This window comes from Manacus vitellinus, unplaced genomic scaffold (assembly GCF_001715985.3).
Source record: "Manacus vitellinus isolate BGI_N305 unplaced genomic scaffold, ASM171598v3 scaffold_4_pilon, whole genome shotgun sequence".
NCBI classification, from domain to species: domain Eukaryota; kingdom Metazoa; phylum Chordata; class Aves; order Passeriformes; family Pipridae; genus Manacus; species Manacus vitellinus.
The window spans coordinates 13,041,435-13,063,238 of record NW_021940604.1 but is presented as its reverse complement, the minus strand read 5'-3'; the positions used below and the strand labels follow the sequence as shown (position 1 = coordinate 13,063,238).

At 36.2% G+C, this 21,804-nt stretch overlaps 1 protein-coding gene across 1 annotated transcript in view; it reads left to right on the top strand.

Annotated features, from left to right (window-relative positions):
• Positions 1 to 21,804, top strand: part of L3MBTL3 (L3MBTL histone methyl-lysine binding protein 3) — a 68,108-nt gene that overhangs the window by 31,272 nt on the left and 15,032 nt on the right. Inside the window, exons 11-16 of the mRNA XM_029962792.1 lie at positions 4,690 to 4,766; positions 6,162 to 6,247; positions 8,418 to 8,528; positions 10,163 to 10,277; positions 13,500 to 13,602; positions 20,761 to 20,907. Of these exons, the coding sequence (XP_029818652.1) occupies positions 4,690 to 4,766; positions 6,162 to 6,247; positions 8,418 to 8,528; positions 10,163 to 10,277; positions 13,500 to 13,602; positions 20,761 to 20,907 (639 nt within the window). The remainder of the gene's footprint in view (positions 1 to 4,689; positions 4,767 to 6,161; positions 6,248 to 8,417; positions 8,529 to 10,162; positions 10,278 to 13,499; positions 13,603 to 20,760; positions 20,908 to 21,804) is intronic.

Sequence of the window (21,804 nt, the reverse complement as noted above, 5' to 3'; positions counted from 1 at the left end):
TTCAACAGCTACCATTATTATCCATCTCTCTTGATCTAGTTATAATGAACTGTTTATATAGAACAGATTTTGGGGAAAAATTAACAGAGCTGAAAGTGATCAATAGAAAAATACTAAGTCTTTTTCCATGTGTGAGTTTCCCATTGGGATATGCTCTCCTGCTGTGAGTTAAGGACTGTTGAACTGCACACATGTTCCTTTCATGCAAAGTAGTGCATGCACCAGGGGGTCATGTTGTCAGCTGCCCTCAGTTTTCCTTATTGCAGAACTCCTTCCTGGCCTTTTACATTATGTAGCCCTTACCTGCTTTGAGGTTTTTTCTGCAGTTAAGATGTCCATAACTCAGCAAGCTGTCACTTGTTCTGTCCCTCTGCATAGCTCTCTTACAGATTCAGCTGGCACACTCTGCTACTTTTGGCTCCACTTCAAGCTTCCTGGATTAGCTTCAGTTTCCCATATGGATAATAGATACCTTTTTCTGTCTGCATGTTCTCACACAACAGAAAGAATGGTTCACAAGTGGTGTGGACATTGTAATCTTGTTTCATTAGTTGAGCGTGCGTTTGTCACCTCTCCACTGGCGGAAGGTGGTGTTGGTGCTCTGCTGTGGTCCAGGGTTAGGTAGGTTTGGAGGTGCAAAATCCTTCAGCTCCTGCGAGTGTTGGCAACCTTTTTTGGCCTAGCAAGCATCCTCCCAATTTGTGGATAATTGTGTTTTATGAAGCGTGTGAGCTGGGTGATCTGCCTTCTGTTTTGGAACAAAGGAAATAAAAAGCTGTGGGATATTACAAATTGATTGTGAAAGGTCAGCGTAGCCCTTAGCATTCCAGTTGACAAGACCTGGGCTTAGTCTGATAGACTGTTGTTTTTCTTCAAATGTTATGTCCATTTAGTAACACACATTAAAGCATAATAGTTCTACTTTAAATTGTATGTGACTTTTACTGATTTCTACTTTCTGTCGTTAAATGAACTGTTAGAAGCTAAAAGACTATATGAAATCAGTAGGTGAGGATGAACTGTATGATCTGGTTTTGCTGGAACAGTTTTGGTTTTTTTTTTCCTGAGGCCAGTGTGGTTCCAGAAACTTCATATAGGCTTATCTGTAATGACTGGGGTTTTGTTTTAAAGCAAATCAAAATTAGTGCATGTTTTGTAGTGATATTGTGCAATGATATTGTAGCACATGTTGCTTTGTGTTCCGTGTTCACACCCATTGCTGTAATGTCAGAGCATCTTCCAGGAGTGCATCTTTCATTGCTACATACCTTGGTCATTTTCTTCTTGAATCTTCAAGGCAAGAAGTGTGTGCAGTGGCATTCACGTTTCAGAATTTTATTAAAATTTGTATTGAAACTATACTTGAAAAAGCAAACCAAAACAAATGCATTTAGAAGGTTTGTCCTGGTAAGTGTTTTTACATTTCTGCCTAGTTATTTTAAGTATAATACTGATGATACCATAGTGACTCACGAACACCGGTCTTGTTCCCAAATTTAACTCAGGAGACTTTTGAAAAGAATTTGTGGACTTTACTCCAAAACATTTTAGGAAGTAAGAGGGTATGCCTTCTCAGTGCAGAAGCATACCTTACCCATGTAAAACTCTGACTTGAGAGAGATCGAAGAGAGAAGTGCTGCCCCACAGGCTTGTTGCTTTTCTTTTTAGCTACTGTAATGAGACTAGAAGAGACCGGAAGGAGCATGAAGCACTCACCTTTTTCCTCTTATTTGTTTGGGGCAAACCGTTTCTAGGAGTCAGGTGCTGAGTTTTAACAGCGCAAGATTATCACAAAAGTTCTTTTGCTTCCTTTGCTACTTTTTTGCTAATGGCAAGTTCAGTGATGTAGAGAGTACCTGGTGCAATACTATAAATACATACAGCATAGCTTTATGTAGTGTAATCGGAAAAAGGGTTGGTATTCTTGAACTAAGTTGAATCCTTAGCTATTTTCAGAGCCATTACAGACTGTATCAAAGGTAGATTTCAAGGTGTCATCTGCTAGGAATTTTCTGTTTGGCATCATTACAAAGAAATACTAGTGGAACTGTTTCATACATATAGCCACAAGATAATTGTATTACATTGGCCAGTATTTTTCATCATTAGTGTTTGACTCTTTTTAGGTAGAAGGTTAGAGAAGTGCTTGTTGTGAGACAACGTTCTGAGACACCCAACCTGCATTTCTGTTGTCGAAGTATATCCATACTGAATTTTAGGCATCTTGTAAAAGTACTTTTCAGAGAAAAAAAAAAAAAGTGTTATTCCATGTAGTTCTCCTTCATTTTTCTTTTATGCAGCCTGGGTTTAAAACTCTAATGTGGTAATAGCCCAGCATTCAGTCTACAGTCTTTTCTGTGGTGTGTTTCCTTTTGCAATCCTTAAAATATGTTTGTGTTCAAGATCTACAGACCTCACATTTAATCTGACCCTTAAGATGGTAGAGTGCCTGCTAATTTACCTTTAACTCCTTTTTCTGTCATGTATGGTTTATTGCATCCTCTTAGGTATTGCAGATTATCAGCATGTGATATTTTAAAAACATATAAATTAGTATTGCTAATTAAGGGAACTTAATTTAAACTTCCAGCATGCTAATACCTTCTGGGTAGATACAGATAATGCTTATAACACTCAGAGAGAGCAGATCCACACTGTTCAGATATTTTGCATTAGTAACTCTTGGGTTGAGGAAAAGTGGAGAGAATATCTGTTATTCTCCAGCCTAATGATGGAGACATTGACTTCAGAGAGGGATTAAATAGATACTGGATCGTGAGTGTTTAGGTATTTTATGCAGTTATTATTGTGTATGAAGTAGTGTCTTCATGCATGGATGCTGTCTGCTTTTCTTTTCTCATTAAATATTTGAGAAGTGTTTGGAAAACAGCAGGAGGGGGAGATGGTGTTTCAGTCTGGACCACTGGTTGGCTACTTAAGGTTGGTTTCATGATCCTTCCCTGAGCAACCAGGAATGAAGGACTTAGCTACTTCCACATACTCAGGCTTCAGTTTGTTGGTCTCGATGGGTCCTTGTAGTGAGTAGGACATTGAGTTTGTGGTCACTAGAGAGGTGAAAATGCTGATGGGGTTCTCCAGAAGAGAGAGAGGAGGTGTAGATGGAAATATTTAAGGCCAGCTACTGAAATACCTTTAGGCATAGAAAATAGTGAAAAAGAGAGAGCGAGCTCTGTAATATGGAATTTATCTAACTAAAGAAGAAATTAGGTGGGGCAGGCTCCTCAGAGAAGCGAGGTCCTTAAGGGCAGATCTGCAGGGGCAAATAGTATGTTTGCACGGCGTAGTACAGTGCCATCCAGAATAATGCTGGCTTTTTATGTTAGCATCATGTTTCTTAGTCATCCTGACTACATAAGTGCTGTGTTCTTCATTAAAAAAGCCCGGTTAATTGTTTGGCCAACTCAAAAACAATCATTAAGTATCACTGCAGACATAGGGATGATGCATGTTTCACAGCAGAGTCTGATAGCTTTTTACTTTTCCTGTATATCAGTCTGTCTTTTTGCCATTCCTAATAATATTGAGTAGTAATATAATAATTATAGTATGTACATTATATATTATATACAATGTGTGTTCTATTATGCAAAATGTATTGTTATGAAATAATATAACAAAATGTAGCATGAACGTATAGTTCTACATATAATATTACAGAAGGCTTAAACGGGTTTACTCTCATCTACTTTTATATAAATTATTTTTTTCCAGTGTGTGTGTCTTGTTTTGTTTTTGTAAGAGAACTTGATAGCCAGCACCCAACTTTCTTCTGTGCACAGTGTAACTGACTCAGTGAGCACGGTGAGAGCGATCTCTCCTTGCTTCAGACAGATGCCAACACATCAAGTGTATCTCACTCTGCCTCTGTTAGTATTCTGTGGTTCTTGTGGCATGCCACAGACAACAGCACTAATACAATTATGATGCGCTTGACAGTAAATATGGGACATGGTTAACCCCTTAAGTAAAAGAGTTTGGTCAGTGTTTTTAGAGCAGTTTGCAGTCTTGGATCATGGATTAGTTCTGGATTCTTTCATGCAGTTTGGGACCTAAAATGCTTTTTTTTTTTCCTGACAGTTTTTTTCAGACTTTGCTTATGTGCTGCTGGGTTACAATAAATCGTTTATAGCTCCATTTAAACCACTCGAAATACAGTTTTGAATTTTTGCTTGTTATTGACATGCATTACAATTATGTGTGATTTTCCCCTCTGTCTTCAGGTACAACTTAGATCATTAATCAAGATACTTAAGCTTTTGGTTTAAAGTTTTGGTCTTAGCGTTGCAAAACTCTATCTGTCTTGGACAGGGATTACTGTGTTCTTGCAACCAGCCAACATTATTCTACCAAGAGTCTCTATATGTGAATTTTTCAGGTCTAACATTATAACTTCTCAATGGAACTTAAAGGACTTGATTTTTTTGATCTTCCGGTGAAATTGTAAATAAAGCCTAATGCTTGTATAAGTGGTAATATCTGTGTTAAATGTGTTCATGTCTGCAGGTTATGTTTGCAGTTTAAGAAGTTATGTTTGCAGTTTTAAGTGTAAGTTGAAGGTGTCGAGGGTTGTTTGGAATTTAAGTCTCTCTTGTATCTTTAGTTTTGAAAGCATAATAAGATGTATGAAGAACTGCATTATCATGCCCTATTTTTCTCCCCTTCCTCCAGGTGTGAGGCAGCTAGCCCACACATTCATCCTGTTGGATGGTGTAAAGAACATAAAAGAACTCTCATCACCCCACCAGGTTTGTATCTTATTACATATCTGAAAGATTTAAGGAGGTTATAATCAGCTAACATCATTAAAACTTATAATAATCTTACTGTTACCTCTCCTGAATTTTTTCTTTCTGCAATTAAAAATTAATATTTGTAGAGTTGTAAATTTTTTTTTACAGGACATAATATATTGAAAGTAGAAGTGTAACTGATGTTAAGTGTTAAGTATGCAAATGTATACTGCTTTAGTAGAGATGTCTATCCACAAAAGATATCCCTTGAAATCTGAATAAGTTTTTGGCTGACTGTATCCACTTATTGTTAAGACTCACATTCTAAAAATGCTGATAAAGCATATTCCAGGTGTGCGAAACCGTTGCATAAGAAAAACATGTTCATGCAAACTGAATATGCAACGTAACGGATTGATGAGAAAATTGCCCTACGTGGTCAAGGTTGATCAAGGAATCAAACTTGTAAGGGTCTTTAGAAGGGAGGAAAACACTGAGAGAGACAATACAGAAGAATGGAAGTGTATTCGTTAGAATGAAACTTGAGACCACCACTGTTTTCCAGGACTGTTGTGTCTGGCTGGATGATCTAAATAACCCTTAACTGGCATCTGTGGTCTGAGAACATGGAAAATTTTACTTGGTTAAAACCAACTTTGGCAGTAATTCTAATAGCCAGCAGTCTTGAAAAGCTATAAGCAGCCTGTCTGTCAGGAGGTTTATTGCAGCCCATTATTCAGCTAAATCCCTTGTAAAACAAATTAGAATAGGTTTTGTTCTCTTCTAGACTGCGAATCATAATGTGTAAACTTCAAGCTAAACTTTTGGTGCAGACTAAAGGTGAAGGACAGGCCCTGCCAAGATATCTTTGTGTTTCTTGCATAAAGTGTTTATAAACACGACGCTTGCTGAAAAAGGCAACATCTTCTGTAGATTAGTCTTATCATAAAGGTCCAGGGTATTTCTTTAGAAATTTAGTTAAAAAGAGCTCACTAAAAGAGTAACAAGTAGTAAGGTGTGCTCAGCTGTAGTACAAACTTATCACTGATTAGATTGTCCTTGCCAGTGGATGACTGTTTATTACTTGAATGAATTTGTTTAATTAAATGGACAGATTTTTCCAGTCCACATTATTTATATTAGTGAGGGAATCAGAGAATATTGCCATATCCAAAGCAATTGGGTACAATAGCTTCTCAGTATTGTGTATTAGAAGGCTGTTGTCTTTTTTGACCTGTATGGTGAATGTGTCCAAGACGCTTTAGAAGAGCCTTTCTTGTAATTATTTTATAAGTCCAAACCATAAATCAGAACAGTATTATAAAAGTGCTAGGCACTCTGTAAATTAGACATTAACTTTATTTTTTTGCACTGCTGTGTTTAATTTTGGTCACATTTCTTCTGTGCCAGATTATCCACATGCTAAGCATTTTTCTTGGGAGAAGTATTTGGAAGAAACCAGTTCATTACCTGCACCTGCAAGGGCTTTTAAAGTGGTGAGAAAATGCTTATATTTTTTTAAGTTCATGTAATTAAGTACTTTAAGAAGAAAATACATATATGGTATTCCTGTGTTTCCAAATGTGTCCAGTTAATTAGTTGCATAATAGGTGGTTTATTTTTATGCAAGTTTGCAGTTCACTGTTAGAAATCGGATTATTATAAATCACTATTACTTTATTATTTTAATTATTGTAAATGAGATTAAATGCTACAAATACATTACTAATTAATGTAATTTGCTATGGAAAATTACTGCCTACTTATTAGAAATAATGAGGTAGCTACTGAGTCATGATAACATGTTTTGAAGGTATATATTTTTATCTGTACATTTTATATAGTGCAATAAATACAGTGTAAAAAATACTGTAAGAGATTAGTCTACTTGTCCAGCTAGTCCACTGCCTTGGGCAGTAACCAAGAGAGAGCTTGTATTTAGCACTGTTTAGTAGACTTCTTCTTCTGCAAGCTTGCAGCTAAGGCTCATGGGCAGTGTCCACAGGCGGCTTCTCCAGCTTAGCTATGGTGCTCGTGGGCAACATCCTTTTCCTTTATCTTTGTTCTTGCTAGTTTCTTTCGGTGACAGCTGTCTTTTTTGAGCTCTTAAGATTTCAGTGATGGTCACTAATGCAGAAAGGAATCTTAAAATCATAGAATGGCTTAGTTTGTAAGGAACCTTAAAGATCATCTAATTCCAAGCCCCCTGCTGTGGGCAGGGACAACTTTCACTAGACCAGGTTTCTCAGAACTCCATCCAACCTGACCTTGAACACCTCCAGGAGTCAGGCATCAACAACTTCTCTGAGCAACCTGCTCAAGTGCCTCACCACCCTCACAGTAAAGAATTTCTTCCTAATATCTAATCTAAACTTACTCTCAGTAGTTTGAATACATTCCCCCTTGCCCTATCATTGCATACTCTTGTAAAAAAATCCTTGCATCTTTCTTGTAGTTCCCTTCAGTTATTGGAAGGTTGCAATTAAGTCACCCCCGAACTGTGTCTTTTCCAGGCTGAACAAACCCAATTCTCTCAGCCTTTCCTCATAGGAGAGATGTTTCATCCCTCTAATCATCTTGGATTGATGGTGGGAGCCAGTGTCAAATGGCTGGTAGCTCCCAGCCCCTTGTCTCACAGCACACTAAAGCACATTTGCCTCAGCTTTTCAGATGAGGGACACTAATTTTGAATAACACTTCGCTAAGAGCAACTGGATTAACAAAAGCAAAACTGGTGTTTATAGTGGTTCCTGGGGTCAGCAGATTACCAGAGTTTATTAATGACCTGCAGTTTATCACCCCAAGGTGCATCTGGCTTAATAACATTTCTTAATCTTACATTCTCACCAAGAATACCCTGAGCAAGGACTAGGAAGGTATTTAGTTATATCTGAGATAATAACACGGCGTTATATTGTGTTATGGGAGAAAATTGAGTCCTTAAGCTGCAGATGAAGAAAAAACACCAGTGGTCTGGAAGGTCCTAGAGGGACAGATACATTATTTTCCTAGAAAACTAGAATAAAAACCTTAACATCTTGTGCATGCTCCTTTAAAATGGAAATAAGTTTGCTTTAGCTTTCATAGCTGTAGATGAGAAAGAAAATCCAATACTCCTACCAAAGACACCATTTTTGCCAAAATAGTGTTTAAAAAACTTGTGTTTGGTCCTGTTTGTTCTGAGTATTTTCTATTATACTATGAATTAGTTATGTTTCCAGTATGAGTCTAAAAAAATTTGATTCGTGAAACAAAAACACATACTAAAGAGCACAACTATGTTTCCTGTAGATAATGTCATAAAGGTTTCAGGCTGCTAGTATGTAATACTTTATTAAATACTGCATTGAAACTGTTGGCTGAAATCTCTAGGAAAACATTCCTAGAGAATTTAGGAAAAAAACTGATTAAAAATAAAGATTCCCACTTTCTTCCTTAGATGACTTGAATCCAACCCATTCCAGGAGAACCTGGAATTCCAAAGTAATTACTTTATTTTGCTAGTTTAATTGGTTTGAATTCTGTTTTTATACTTGAATTTTTTGTAGAGAGAGGGCAGATTTGAGAAAATAAGGGCAGAAAGTTTTTGATGGATTTTATGTATTTTACAGCTACAGAAGATTTTTGAGGTTTTGTTCTGTTTCATATAATATTGTTCTTTTCTAGAAACCTTCTCATAGCTTTCAGAAAAACATGAAACTTGAAGTGGTTGACAAGAGAAATCCAGTATTTATCAGAGTAGCAACCATTGTAGATACTGATGACTACAGAATAAAAGTAAGTTTCTCTGTCTTATTGTACTATCCTGCTTAACTGACTTTGTACAATTCAAATCCTATAGTTGTAAAATTAACTATGGAAAGAATTGAGTCACACTGCTCTCTACTGCTAATCTCTGCTCATGCTTTTCACTGATTAATATTATATAATTCCTTCAGAAGGGGTTTTTTTTATTGTGCTCTTAGTTACTTGTGTTGAGGTAAGTAATTAGAGAGCAGAGTTGAGTATGTTGGAAAATTGCTTTGGGAATAGTTGATAGAAGACAATTGTCTATTTTATCAAGAAATGTGATTATTTAATATCAAGTGTCAAAGGGCTACTTGGATATTTGTATTATATAAAATAAAATTGTCTTATAAAAAATATTTGGTCTAGGTTAATTGAATCTGTCTCTATAAACTTCCAAAGGGAGAAGAGAGATATATATGTGAGATATGATAGAAATAACCCTGATCTCTTGTGCTTCATCAATGATTTCTGAAATTCTGATGTTTTTTATTAGTTATGGACTTTAGATTGAATAATTCAAAGTTAATGTGTTTTTAATATATTTTGCAGAAGTTATATACTTGAATTAATTTTCTTTTATTGTACAAAACCAGTTTACACTCTGAAGCCCTTAACTGTTGAGAGGGCTAGCATATACCAGATATCCAGTTAGTAGGAATGAAGGTTATATGTGTTTGCAGTTTGTACAGGTTTATTAGGCATACCTGTTATTTCAAGTAGGAAATGCAGCTGATGTTTCATTTTGAATCATTTGAATTAACTGGTGGTAGGGAGTCATCAGAACTAATATCTTCACACCTACACGTTTTCTACCTTAACTTTAGGGTGGTGATGGAAAAAAACCCCAAAACAACCCCACCAAAGCAAACAAAAAAACCCACTCTCCAGTCTAATTTATTACATGACAGAATTTGTAACTTCTAGGGTAACTTCTATGCTGAAAGAGCTCTGTATGTATCTGTGTGTACGTGCATCCACACATGCGTGCATGAGAGATCTGAGCTATTTACTACGACAGAGGTCATATAAGATGTGAAGATATTTAGCTTTCGCATGAAAAAAATGCGTGTATAACCCATACTGGTGTTTTTCGGGGAAGTCACATCCTTTGTTTTCTCTTCAGTTTCAACTCTACATCATGTGTAGTCTGATTTTAATAATACTGTTACTTTTATGATGGGGGGTTGTTGGTTTTTATAGATAAATGCCATTTTTTTAGCCCTTTGCTTACTGCTCTGCTGTTCTTAAATCCATTTCAAACAGGAGATTAAAAAACGTTTGGCTTTTTGTTTGGCATTTTTTTTGAGAGATGAAAAGGGCAGAAATTCATGTTTAATTTAAGTATTAATGTAAGAACTAATGTGAGAACTGCTTTATTCCTGGGATTTGAGCTTGATAATGCAGTAAACAACCATATAATATAGGGTTGTTTACTCCCTTTACTTTAGTTAGAGTATGCCTGGATCCTGAATGTAATGTACGTGTATTTTCTGTGTAACTTAAATAGTTCTCTGAAAGTGATTTCTGTAATGGACATGTCATTTCTAGAGATTACTTAGGTAAACTAATTTTATGAAGAATGTTCCTGATCTAAATGTATTATTCTCCTTTTTGTATTTTAGGTTCATTTTGATGGCTGGGATAATATTTATGATTATTGGACTGATGTAGATAGCCCTGATATCCATCCTGCAGGCTGGTGTGCAAAAACCGGACACCCTCTTCAGCCCCCTCTTAGTAAGAGAAACATACTGTAATATTATGATGGTAAAAGGCATATGTACTGTGCTGTCTTTTTCCCTGTCAGTGCCATCTAAGGAAGAGAAGCAACTAGAATATGCAAAATAATGTAAATGTGACATTTAGATCAAAATCAACAGTCAGTAATTAATCGCTTTTTAGTAGATCACTCTATTGACCCTTACTGTAATGGAAATACAGTGTTTCTTGGTATGCATAAGAACCACAGTCAAAACCTGAAGTAATATTAAAGATCTGTTTTTTAAAATCCTGGCCCTCTCGAAGCCAGTCATGAAACTGCTGTGGTACTCAGTAGGGATAGGGTATCACTCTTAAGATCCTTTGTTTCCTTTGTTCACATCCTCTTGATGGTTAGTGGACTTCTGGCTCCAGGAGTGCAGACTGCATTGAGAAGGCACTCCTTTCAAATGCTGTGAGAAATCCTCAAAACCAGCTAACTTCCTTTTCTTCTTCAGCTGAGCAACGAGGGATTAATGATGCCTGTGTTAAAAATAAATTGTAACAGAAGCTTGGTACCAATAATAACACTGTATTTACCACCTTGGTCTCTGTGGGGATTTTTTTTTACTTGTTGAAGAAGTGGGAGATATCTGATAAATGAGACTGAAGGTTAAAGGAAGAAGAGACTTTTGTAGTAAATATATCCCTGCCTATGCCACTGTGTTTCTAGGTAACAGCAATGAAATCACTTTAGACAAACTTTGAACAGGTGATTTTTTAAGTAGTGCTCTTCTCTGAGGTTGTTTTATATGGTGACTCAGAGGTAAAGTTTGCACAAGTGCTGAGCATTCACAGCTGTAACAAGATCAGAAAGAACTGTACTTGGAAAATAAGAAATGCTGAGCAATGCCGAGTACTGTGAAAAAATTAAATGTGAAATAACCGGGATAAGTCACGCACAGACTGTGTGAATGTATTACCTGGAAATTACAGTACCTCAATTCAGTGTCTCTAAAATGTCAAGAAGAAATAATTCCTATCCAGAGTGTGATCAGAGTATATTCATTACTTTTCTGAGCACTCCAACAGTGCAATGATGACTGCCTGTTAGGAAGTTAATCATTCTGCCTTCAGAGTCTGAATAGAGTGCAGTAAATGCCAGAGCACAAAGTGAGTAATGAGGAGAAGGCAGGGTGCTGCATATCCGCTTCTTAATCTGACATGTTTGTCCTGTGTGTTGAACAAGCAGCCCAATAGGAAAAGTAGTCTATGGCCACATAAATAAAAATTGTATCATATGGCAAAAGAGCTGAATAAGGTTGCAGCATTTCTATTACCTAAGAATGCAAAAATAAAAATCAAAATCTTAACCTAGGTGGGAATATAAAATATATAAATTGATTTTTTTGGAGATGTTAAAAGAAGCAAGATACAGATATCCATCACATACAACATGTCATCTCCTCTAAGTGATGGCTTAGGAGGCATGCTTCATCTCTTTTAGGAAGTAACTGGTAGAATTGATTTTTTGCTAGGCTACAAAAATGAAGATGGATAATGTGACAGGAGAGAAAGTTGACTGCCTTTTAAATAGAAAAAATAAGCTACACCAACACTAATAAAATAGGATGATTGCTGAGTAATATAGTCTTCCAACAATATGACTTTGTATTATTGCCACATAGAATATTATAAAAATATTAATATTGTTTCCAAGTAAGTTAAAGTGCATTACCAGGCTTGTGAAAGAGTTTCATAAGGAGGGAAGAAAATATTTTGCAAGACAGTATTTTTGCCTCAGTCGGTATGATAGTCCTTTTACCAATGAGGTCTAGGTCTGTCTATAACATTAGAAGCTTTTTGTGTGAACTCTGTGCAATGTTAGCAGTATTATTCTAGAGCAGTTACCAGTATTTATGTATTCATAGTTTTTTCACATGTAATGTTGTCATGATGGATTATGACTTTTTTGATAGCAGTTAGGGACTTAAAATCACCAATACGTGGCTCTTAATATTGTTTCACAGTGATGCAAACAACAGCTTCTTGTGTAAACAGGGAGAACCAGTTGCAGTTCTTTTAAATTACATTTTTAAAGAGTTTAAATTTTTTAAGTGAAGACAGCATTTATAGGGAGCTAGTTTTTGCAAAACCAGAACATCAGTCAGGCAGGACTTCCCTTCACAAAAGCACCCCTATTCAGATAACTCTGAGTCCACTTACTTGTTACGTCTTAAGCATCAATTTTCTCTTAAAGGTACAAGAGGTAAAATCTCTCTTCTCTCATTCATTACACTGTTTAAAGGCTATAGAAGTCGCTGAACTTCAGTGTAGTTGTAGTGTTGCAACATTTGCATAGCTTGAACATTTGGTAAAAAACCCTTTTGGACTGTTCTAATTATACATAATAATTCTCTCTTTCATTATCCATTTGTGAGCAAGAATCTGTCTTTCATCTAGAAAAAATTATGTAAATAGACCTTTTCATATCTGTATTGTTGTCTGTAGAGGGAGATACAGGTTCATGTACTTTTCGAGTAAAACCAGTACTGGAGAGGGACAGTGCATGCCTGCAGATGTGCAGGATGTGTTCTCAGTTTTATGTACTGGAGTACGTCTGTCTCTCACTTGCTATGAAGCTATGGGTTGTATACTACATTTGCTTGAGTGTCAAAGACAGTTTTGACAGGTATATGCTTTAATGTTTCTGCAGGCATCATTGTTACAGGTTGATGAAAGTCAGATAGACACATACATTCACATAAGCAAAAATATCAATCTCCTTATGGCTCGTTCTTTTTAGTAGTATTTTTCAGCCTTTGTTTTCACATCTTGTTCACTGGAAAACTTTAGCTAAAAAATGTGTGAGGTCAGTACCCATTATGAAGACATCCCTGTCTTCAGGAACAAGGATAGAGTAACTTATTTCTTCTGTGCTCTTGAAAAACAATGAAGTTCCAACTAAATGTAGTTAGTAGAAGAGGAATTTGATGTCATGCAGTTCCTCCAAGATTTGTGTTCTTTATATAGATGTAGTTCTCTCATAGAGATTTACTCACATAGAATAAAATCATTCTTCCAGTGAATTAGGTTGTTTGAATCTCCATCATGCTTTTGCAGAATGCATTATTAAAGTACTTCTGTTTACTTACTTCTTCATGTTTGCTACGATGCGCTGGTATTTCTGCATATTTATATAGCTTTTAAATATTAGATAATTTTTTTAAAATCTCATTTATAATTTCACCTGACATGCAGGTCCCTTGGAATTGGTGGAAGCTTTAGAGCATGGAGGATGTCCCACAGCAGGATGTAAGGGAGTTGGACACATTAAAAGAGCAAGACATATTGGCCATCATAGGTATGTTCTTTGAAACTAATTTTATTCTTTCTTTCATTTGAGGGATGTGTGCAGATGGTTTTTTTAAATTGTTATTCACAAGAAAACAGATCCAAGCTGGAAAGAATAAGGAAATCTTGTAAACCTAAGTATGCCATGATTTCAGTTGCCATGGTGAGCATGCTGAAATAAACATTAGCAATCTGTAACTTCATTTCATCGGGATGTGCTGAGATTTGTTGTACATTACTTTTTGTCACAATTGGTGGATTCAGTTACTCTGTATTTTGTTCCTATGAGGATTCCTTGTCTTGCTGTTCAGATTGCAAATATTACACAGATATGTATAAAGCAGTAACTTTTGAACTTTTTTAAATAAGAGGCCACTGATTTTATTATGGCTTGGATGTATTTGTTCTGCTTGGTTTGTAGGGGTAAGGATTTGCTTGTTGGCTTGCAAAAATGCTAGAAAGGAAATTCCAACTGACATATTCCCAAATGACAGCTTACTGCTTGTATCTGGTGTTTCTAAAGATGCTTTGTTGAACCCCTTCTGAAGTATAATACAGAAATGTGGACATCCCGTCCTAGAGAGGAGTTGATATAGGAAAAACAGTAGCATGGGAGAATGGAATGGAGGGACAGAGAGACAACAACAGAGTAAATGGGAAATATTTGCCAAGTGAGACTTCTTTTATTTTAAAAATATTTAGTGTGAGGTGATTCCTGAATATGTCAGTAACGGATACAGTGGTAATATTGTATGTTGAGAATTAAGTGTCATAAATATCATCTTATTATGCTTTTGCAAATTAGAGCTTCCAGAAGTTTTCTTCTAATTTTTCCATTACACAGTCATAGGATTCTCAAATGTCATACCACTTTGTTCTTTCTGCTCTCATATGTTTAGGGGATTGCTCTTTGGTTATTTGTGTTTTTAAAGTATCTTTTTAAACTCCTGTGATCCAAAAGTTAGCTCTGCAGTCTTTTGGTTTTCATGAGAGAATTTTGTCCTGTCGAATAGAATTATGCTACAAGGTTTTGATGGTATATCAGCACTGGCTGAAGTCCTAATTAATCCCTAACAGAGGTACCTGGCCAGCAAAACCCACTGTGTTCTTACATGTTTGGTGTGCGAAAGGCATCTTCTGTTGCAAGTTCTTCCCTATCTACAGCAGAAGCATGGTATTTGTGCTGTTAGGAGGCAAAAGAGCTCTTGATGCTCCAGTGACAGAACTTCTTTCGGTATGAACTGTGGTGAAGTTGTCATGATACAGTCTGCCACATCATTGTGTTTCAGGCTATTCTCAACCTATTCCTGTTGTATTTTTCTGTCCATATTATTTTTCTTTGGTTTTTTTTCCCAATTTTAATACCTTTCTTTTATTTCACACAATAACTAGAATAACTCCTTAAACAACCAAGTCAGTCCTTAAGAGGTTACCATCTTTCAGCTATCATATGGTAACCTACTGCATTCATGTGCTTAGTCCATTGCAAATGTGCAGTAAACTAGACTTGCCTAAAAAGCTTCCTGGCTGCTTGTCTGAAACTCATTTCATTTCACAGTCTAGTAAACTTGAGTCTTGTATGATTTATTAATGCACCTGATCTGTAAGGGCAATAAATTCCAATTCCTTACATGTGCTATCTCAATTACTTAGAATCAGGCGAACGTAACTGTGGGCTTCAGCCCAAGGCTGAAACTTAAAATAAAAGAAAATGAATGTCTCAGAAGTTTTTAATTTATGATCTCTCTAAATAAACATTGGCATTAAAAGTTCAAATGTTTTAGAGGAAGGGATGAGTAAGAGCTTTGTCTATTTACTTTTTGTAGCCTTTCTTTTATAGCTACATTTTCCATGCTATTTAAAGTTGTTATACTTACTCATCCTCAATATTAAGAAAAGAAATAAACTCATGACAATCTACTGTCTTTTAGTTTTACTGCAGTCTTAGCAATCCTATTATTTGCACATTAACTGGTAGTTCTAGGGTATAAAAATATAACCAAAGAGACTTTGTTGATTATAAGACAACCATTTGCTGTTTCATAGCAAAAAAATTAACACCGGTAAGTATCTTATTCATTAGCTGTATTGGTTTGCTCTCTGTGCTGATATTCTGGTTTTGTTCTCGAGCATTTTTGAGGAAAGTAAAAGAGATTTGTTATTCATCTGGAGCATACAAACTTGAGGGTCTAGGTCACCCCAAAAATTCTGACATTGTACTGTCACTTTTTTCCTGAATTAACATAGAGGTTTTAAAATTGGTGTAATTATCCACATCAGGTACCATTCCCTTGGCTCTTTGATCTTGGCAACCTTGAAATGTATTTAACCATGCTTATCTTTTTTTTCATGATGAGGTACAACATCTATCTCCAGCATAAATGCCTGTGTGCAGAAAAGATGATAATTTAAAATGCTAAGTAGTTCTGAAATAATTTGAGAGCTTGTTCCTTAGGAATGAGATGAAAGCCTTGGTGATTAATTAGGTAGCAGGGCTAAAGCACTTACTTTTTGGAAAAGCTGATAATAAGGACTCAGCATCTATCAACAGTTGATCTAGGGTTATGTGCTGTGCAGCTGAAACAGCCTCGTGTACAGGTTGTTACCATTATGCAGATCACCTGCATATTTATGGTTGTGAATTGTATACTCTGATGTTTAATGCATGCAATAATTCTCCAGTTCAAGCAGTAATGCAAAGAGGTCAGTTGTAAATAGTTCATTAGTGGTTTGAGTCTCCATGAATAAAGATTTTTGCCAGAAACTTCACGTGTATTAGTTGTGTAAGTTGAAGTGAACTGAATGTGCCCCAGTGGAGGCTGTGTTGTAAGAGAACCGCAGGACAGAAACACAGGAAACCTGAGTTCAGCAGGATGTTGCACCTGTTTGTTCAGTGTCTGCTAAAGTAACTTGTCTGATTTTGATGCCAGTCTCAAGTGTCATTTTACCAATACAGCTAAATCAGGAGACCTGCCTATGGCTTGATGCAGGTTTGCAAAGTCCAAGTGGTCATAAAGACTAATAATCTGTATTTAAAAGTACTTCATTATTAAAGTTCTTAGGCTGAACAGAGTGCTACCTTACTCTTCTTCACTTTAGGAGAAAACCCTGGTTTATGTTCTCTTCTGATATTAGGTGTAGCTGAGGCTGAGTAATCCATCTAAACTCTGTGCAGCAGAAAATTTGTATACTGCTACAATATAGGAGCATCTTCAAATGTCTGGAAAAGACTAAGGTCCATGCCTACCTATTAGTAGCCCAGTTTTGTCTTCCTACTCTTGAACTTTATAGAAAAGAGAAATATGTGTGACTATCTAGACATAGATCTTGAGTATGATAGAAGAGCAGTTGTAAAATAAACACAGGTGGGATATGCTACTTCAACACTTGTGTTCCATCGGACAGTTCTGGAAAGGGCTGGTTATGTAAAACCTCTGTTGACTTGAAAATTCCAGGCTTGTGATCAGAATTGTATATACAAGAAGTAGTAATCCATGCCTTGGCTTTTCCCTTAATTCGTCTTTCATGATTCAATAAGAACAGAAACTTATTTTAATGTTCAGTTTTTACTCAGTGTATGCAGGACCCTGGAAACAGTGACTCCCTTTCCTCAGAAAACCATGTCATGGACGTACATATTGCCAGCCAATCTACTGCCATTTTAGTAGTGTACTGTAGGCAGCTAATTGCTATGCTATGTTCCTTCAGCATTTAGAGGTGGCTGATTGCTTTCCTGTGCAGAGTGTGTGTGTGTGTGTGTGTGTGTGTGTGTGTGTCAGGTGGTATGACTGTGAATGTTTGTTTACTGAAACAGCTCAGATGATAATTGAGATGTTTGTGCTGGACTGGTTTCAAAGCTGTGGAGCAGTGCTGGAGGGTGTACAGCCCTGTCAGATGCATAGCAGAGGTTTCACATTAAGTACCTGCTGCTTTTGCTTCTTACTATTCTTCCTGAGCCTCTGGCAGACCTTGGTACCCCAAAGCCAAGGACATCTGATCAGTTTGGAATTTGCGTTCTGACCTTCTGCTATTTTCAAAATGGTGTGCTAAAGCAAACTGTAAGCTGGAATAGAAATCTAGGTTTAAGGTGTCAGAAGAGTTAAAAGTCCTGGTTTAATATTAAATAACCTAAGAGTTCTGAGCCCTTGAGATGAGTTGTCTTAAAAACTTAGTCCTATATAAATCAAATACTTCTATTGTGAAGGAATAAAAATATTAATTTCTTTATTCTTTGTAGTAGACAAGTTAAACAGAACTGAAGGCTGGAGGCATTGGAAGCTGTGTAACCTGTACACAGGTTCATTCATGCTGTGTTTTGTTGTACCAAAGGTAACGGTGGAAACCACAAGGACCCTTTTTATTGCCTCAAGTAACAGTAACATCTAAGGGCTATCAATGAGTTTTTAAAAAATGATACAACAACTTGAATGGTTAATTACAAAGAAAAACTCATATGAATCTAGTGTTCTAAAACATCGTTAATATTATAACTATTGTTGACTGAAATTGTCATTCAACTTCTGTTTTTCCAGAAAATACTAAAGGAAAAGGCATTATATAAGCAGGCAAGTTATAATAAAGGACTGAATATTGAGGCTCTTTTTTTTCTTTTCCTTCTTTTAATTTAAAATGCGTTATTGGTGTTGATAAACAGAAAACTTGCTGGAGTATGACAATCCTATTGTCAGATTTCATTGTGGTGTAAGGCTTGCTTAATAGTACACAACTGAAGTTAAATACCATATTGCTAGTGTTCAGTGTTTCCTTGTGACAGCCCAGCCCTTTAACTGCTCAGAAACACTAAGTCTTAAAACACCCCTGTAAACATAGGAAGCCAAAAGATGATTATATGCTTTGCCTTATAGCAATGGCAGAACTGAGATTAACCAATATATCCATGAGTTTCTGATAACTGTATTTCATCACAGTGGTATGTGTTTGTCACAGCAAGAACTTAGATCACACTAGCATTGGTACCTTAAAACCTCTGAGTAGAAGCCTGCGTCTTTCATCTTGTAGTTTGTTTGAAAGGGAAAGAAGACATCATTGTGATAGATGCAGCAACATAAGGAATGGGGAGTATAAAGCAACTTCCCTTCTTTCCTAATGTTCCCGATTTCTTCCCCATATTTCAGTTAATTATTTTTGTGCTTTTAAGACATTTGGTAGAGGCTAGTCCTAAGACAGACAAAAACAGTAGGTTGAAAAATAAATGTAAGTAGAGATATATAAATAGATTTAAAATAAAATGCCTGATTCTGCTTAAGAGAAAGCCGAAATAAAAGGTGAATGCTCCAAGTTAATTTTTTTTTGTATATTTTGTTCCATGTCTTTAAAAAATTCATTAAAAAAATACCTGATTTCAAGTATAGTGTTTTAGAGTCCAGCCACCCATTTGACTATGTCTTACTTGGCTGTGTAAACTAAAAGTTCCTCAGAAGAAGGCAAAGATGACTGTTCTGTGCTTCATTAGATCACCTGGGGATATGACTGCATGACCCTTGAGAACACCATACAGGCTATTGTGGAACAACATCTGCTCAGAGTGCCCTTTAACAGGGATCTCATCTTGATTAGAAAAGCAGAAACTGTGTTCTTTTTTTTTTTTTTTTAATTCAAGTTCAGCATAGCTGATATTCAAGGATTTTAAAAAGTTCTTGTTTTCAAATGAACCAACTGAAAAAATCAGACATGCTGTTGGACTCCTGTCTTGATAACCTCAGCAAGAACTGACTGATTTGACCTGTGTAGCCTTAAGGAATTTTCTCCTTTTATGCTAGTGCTGAGAGAAATGTAAATTTCCACCAACTTGTTGATTATGTTGGTGAGACCAAAATTAGATCACTGATGCAGCCCAGCCCCCCTTATAGGAGTTGTTACATACTCTTGAATCCAGAGCTACCTTGGTAAAGGAAAGTGTACTGCATATTTTGAAAAAAAGTCACTTTTTTTAAATACTGTGCTTTGTAAACAGAACATGATAGTGAAAGCTATTGTTTTTCTCTTTGGTTTTGTAATTTGGAGGTGGCAGGGCATATGGCTGTCAAGGTAGACAGTTCTGTTTGGAAATCATGCAAGTAACTATCAGTGAAACAAATAAGACATTGCAGTGGTTTATGGAAAGGCAAGTAGTTATATTCTTGAAAAGAAAATAAGTGAGATTGCAAAACATAGGTTTTTTACCAGTTAACATTATAGAGGCGCTTGTAATAATGCAGAGGAGTAGGAAAGCATAATTTCATATTAGAGTTAGTGTCATAGCTCATGTTTTGAAAACTTGAGCATGATGTTATTCACTGTTGTGGCATACATATACTATTCAGAGTTTAGGATATTATCATTGATGTGTTTAGTGTGTAGCCTGGCTGTTGATCAGTTGAACACTGCAGAGCACTCTTCTAAAGAAAAAATCCTAGTTCAGCCTCATGTGTTTTGTTTTGTGTTGCCGTTTTTCCTTCCCCTACTTTTTATGCAAACACAGTTTTTTCTGACTTAGAGAGGTACAGCTTTCACATTTGTTAGAGTAATATTTACAAGTTGTTATATCAATGCACAGTATCAAATTATTTCCCTAGCTGGAGTGCAGGGAAATAGGAAGTGTTGAATGTTAAGAAAGACTGGGAAAATACCACAGTCCCTTAATGGAATATCACAAAAGGGCATTTGCAAAGATGGGGCACTCGCTGCAGTAAGAGGATGTGCACCATTCCTCATGTTGTGGCCTTGCAATGCAGCTTCTATGTAGACATTACATAGTAGAAATACCCTCCTTCACAAAAAAAATGGTAGTATGACTTCATTTGGAGAGAGATGGTTTTAGTCCAAGACGCCCTGTATTTTATGTATAAATACCATTAAGATTAGGGGAGAACAGGCTAAATATTCATCAAGCAATTTTCTGCAATGAATGTTATAATGCAGATTAATACTATTTGCGTTACATAAGTTGCCGTCGAAAGGAAATGCAAAAGTCATTCAGGTTGAGGTTTTTAATCGGTGGAATTCTTAACATTTTGAAGTATGACTACTTACTGCATGTTTTTCTAATCTTCTTTATATTAAATTATTGCATCTGCTTCTAGGAAACTCAAATGTCATTTTGTTTGAAATAAATGAAGTCTGTAAAGTGTCTGAGAATAAGGAGTCATTTTTCTTCTTCAACTTCTAGTGCAGTCAGCTGCCCGTATTCAGAGTTGAACTTGAACAAAGAAAGCCTCTTACCTGACCGGTTGAGTGGGGAGATGCCTGCAGCCAGTCCTGTCCCCAGAAACAGAAAAGCAGAAGCAAGTGAAAGATCCACCTCTCCTGTAATCAAGTAATTATGATTAAAGCGATGTCCATGACTAACAGCAGTACTTTATTTCTGTGTTCTGCAGTGCAGTTTATAGTTGTGCAATGGCTGAATGTTTGAGAAAGGCCTTCCTATTTATCTACGTTTTCATTTACAGGGAGGAAAAATGGTTTTATCTGTGCTTATGAAAAAGGTCACCAAGCTGTCAAAGACTGATACTGATTTTACTGTCTAGGATTTAACAAGTTTGATTTCATCTTCAGTGTAACTATCTAGACCACTAGTTGGTTAATTGGAATTAAAAATTGAATGTTTACCAGTTGGTTTCACATTTAAGAAAATTATTTGTGTTTCTTTAGTTGCTGGAGTGGCCTTATAGACATGACTGTAAAGTAATGTTGCTCTGTGAGGAACAGCCACTGTTCTGTCATGGTGGGACTGAGGAATGAAGCTAGTGTGACTGAGTTTTGCAAGAACAGTGCTAAAGTCTGTAGCTGAAGCTTTTAAGCAGGAGCACTGAGAAAAAACAAAGGAGTGTGATACTAAGATGATTATTTTCTGATGATTTTATGTAAGACATTGTGGATACTGATTCCTGTGCTTATTTTGGGCTATGGGAATACACAGAGAATTTAAGAAGGAAAGGAGAAGAAGAGAGGCTTTCCATTCTTTTTCAGGGCTGCATTAATATAAATGTAAAAATGTGAATTTTTGTAGTGAAGATTTCCAGTTCCCACTGTAATGACCACATATTTTCAATAGAAGGTATTTTAAATTGCATTCTTGGAGACAGTTTCAGCTTCATACTTTAAAAACCAAAATACTACACTGTCAAAGAGCACTGCTTGATTCAATTGTTCTTATAAAATGTAGGGGTTTAGAAATCTGAAGTGATATAATTACTCACTGCCAGGTAGCTCG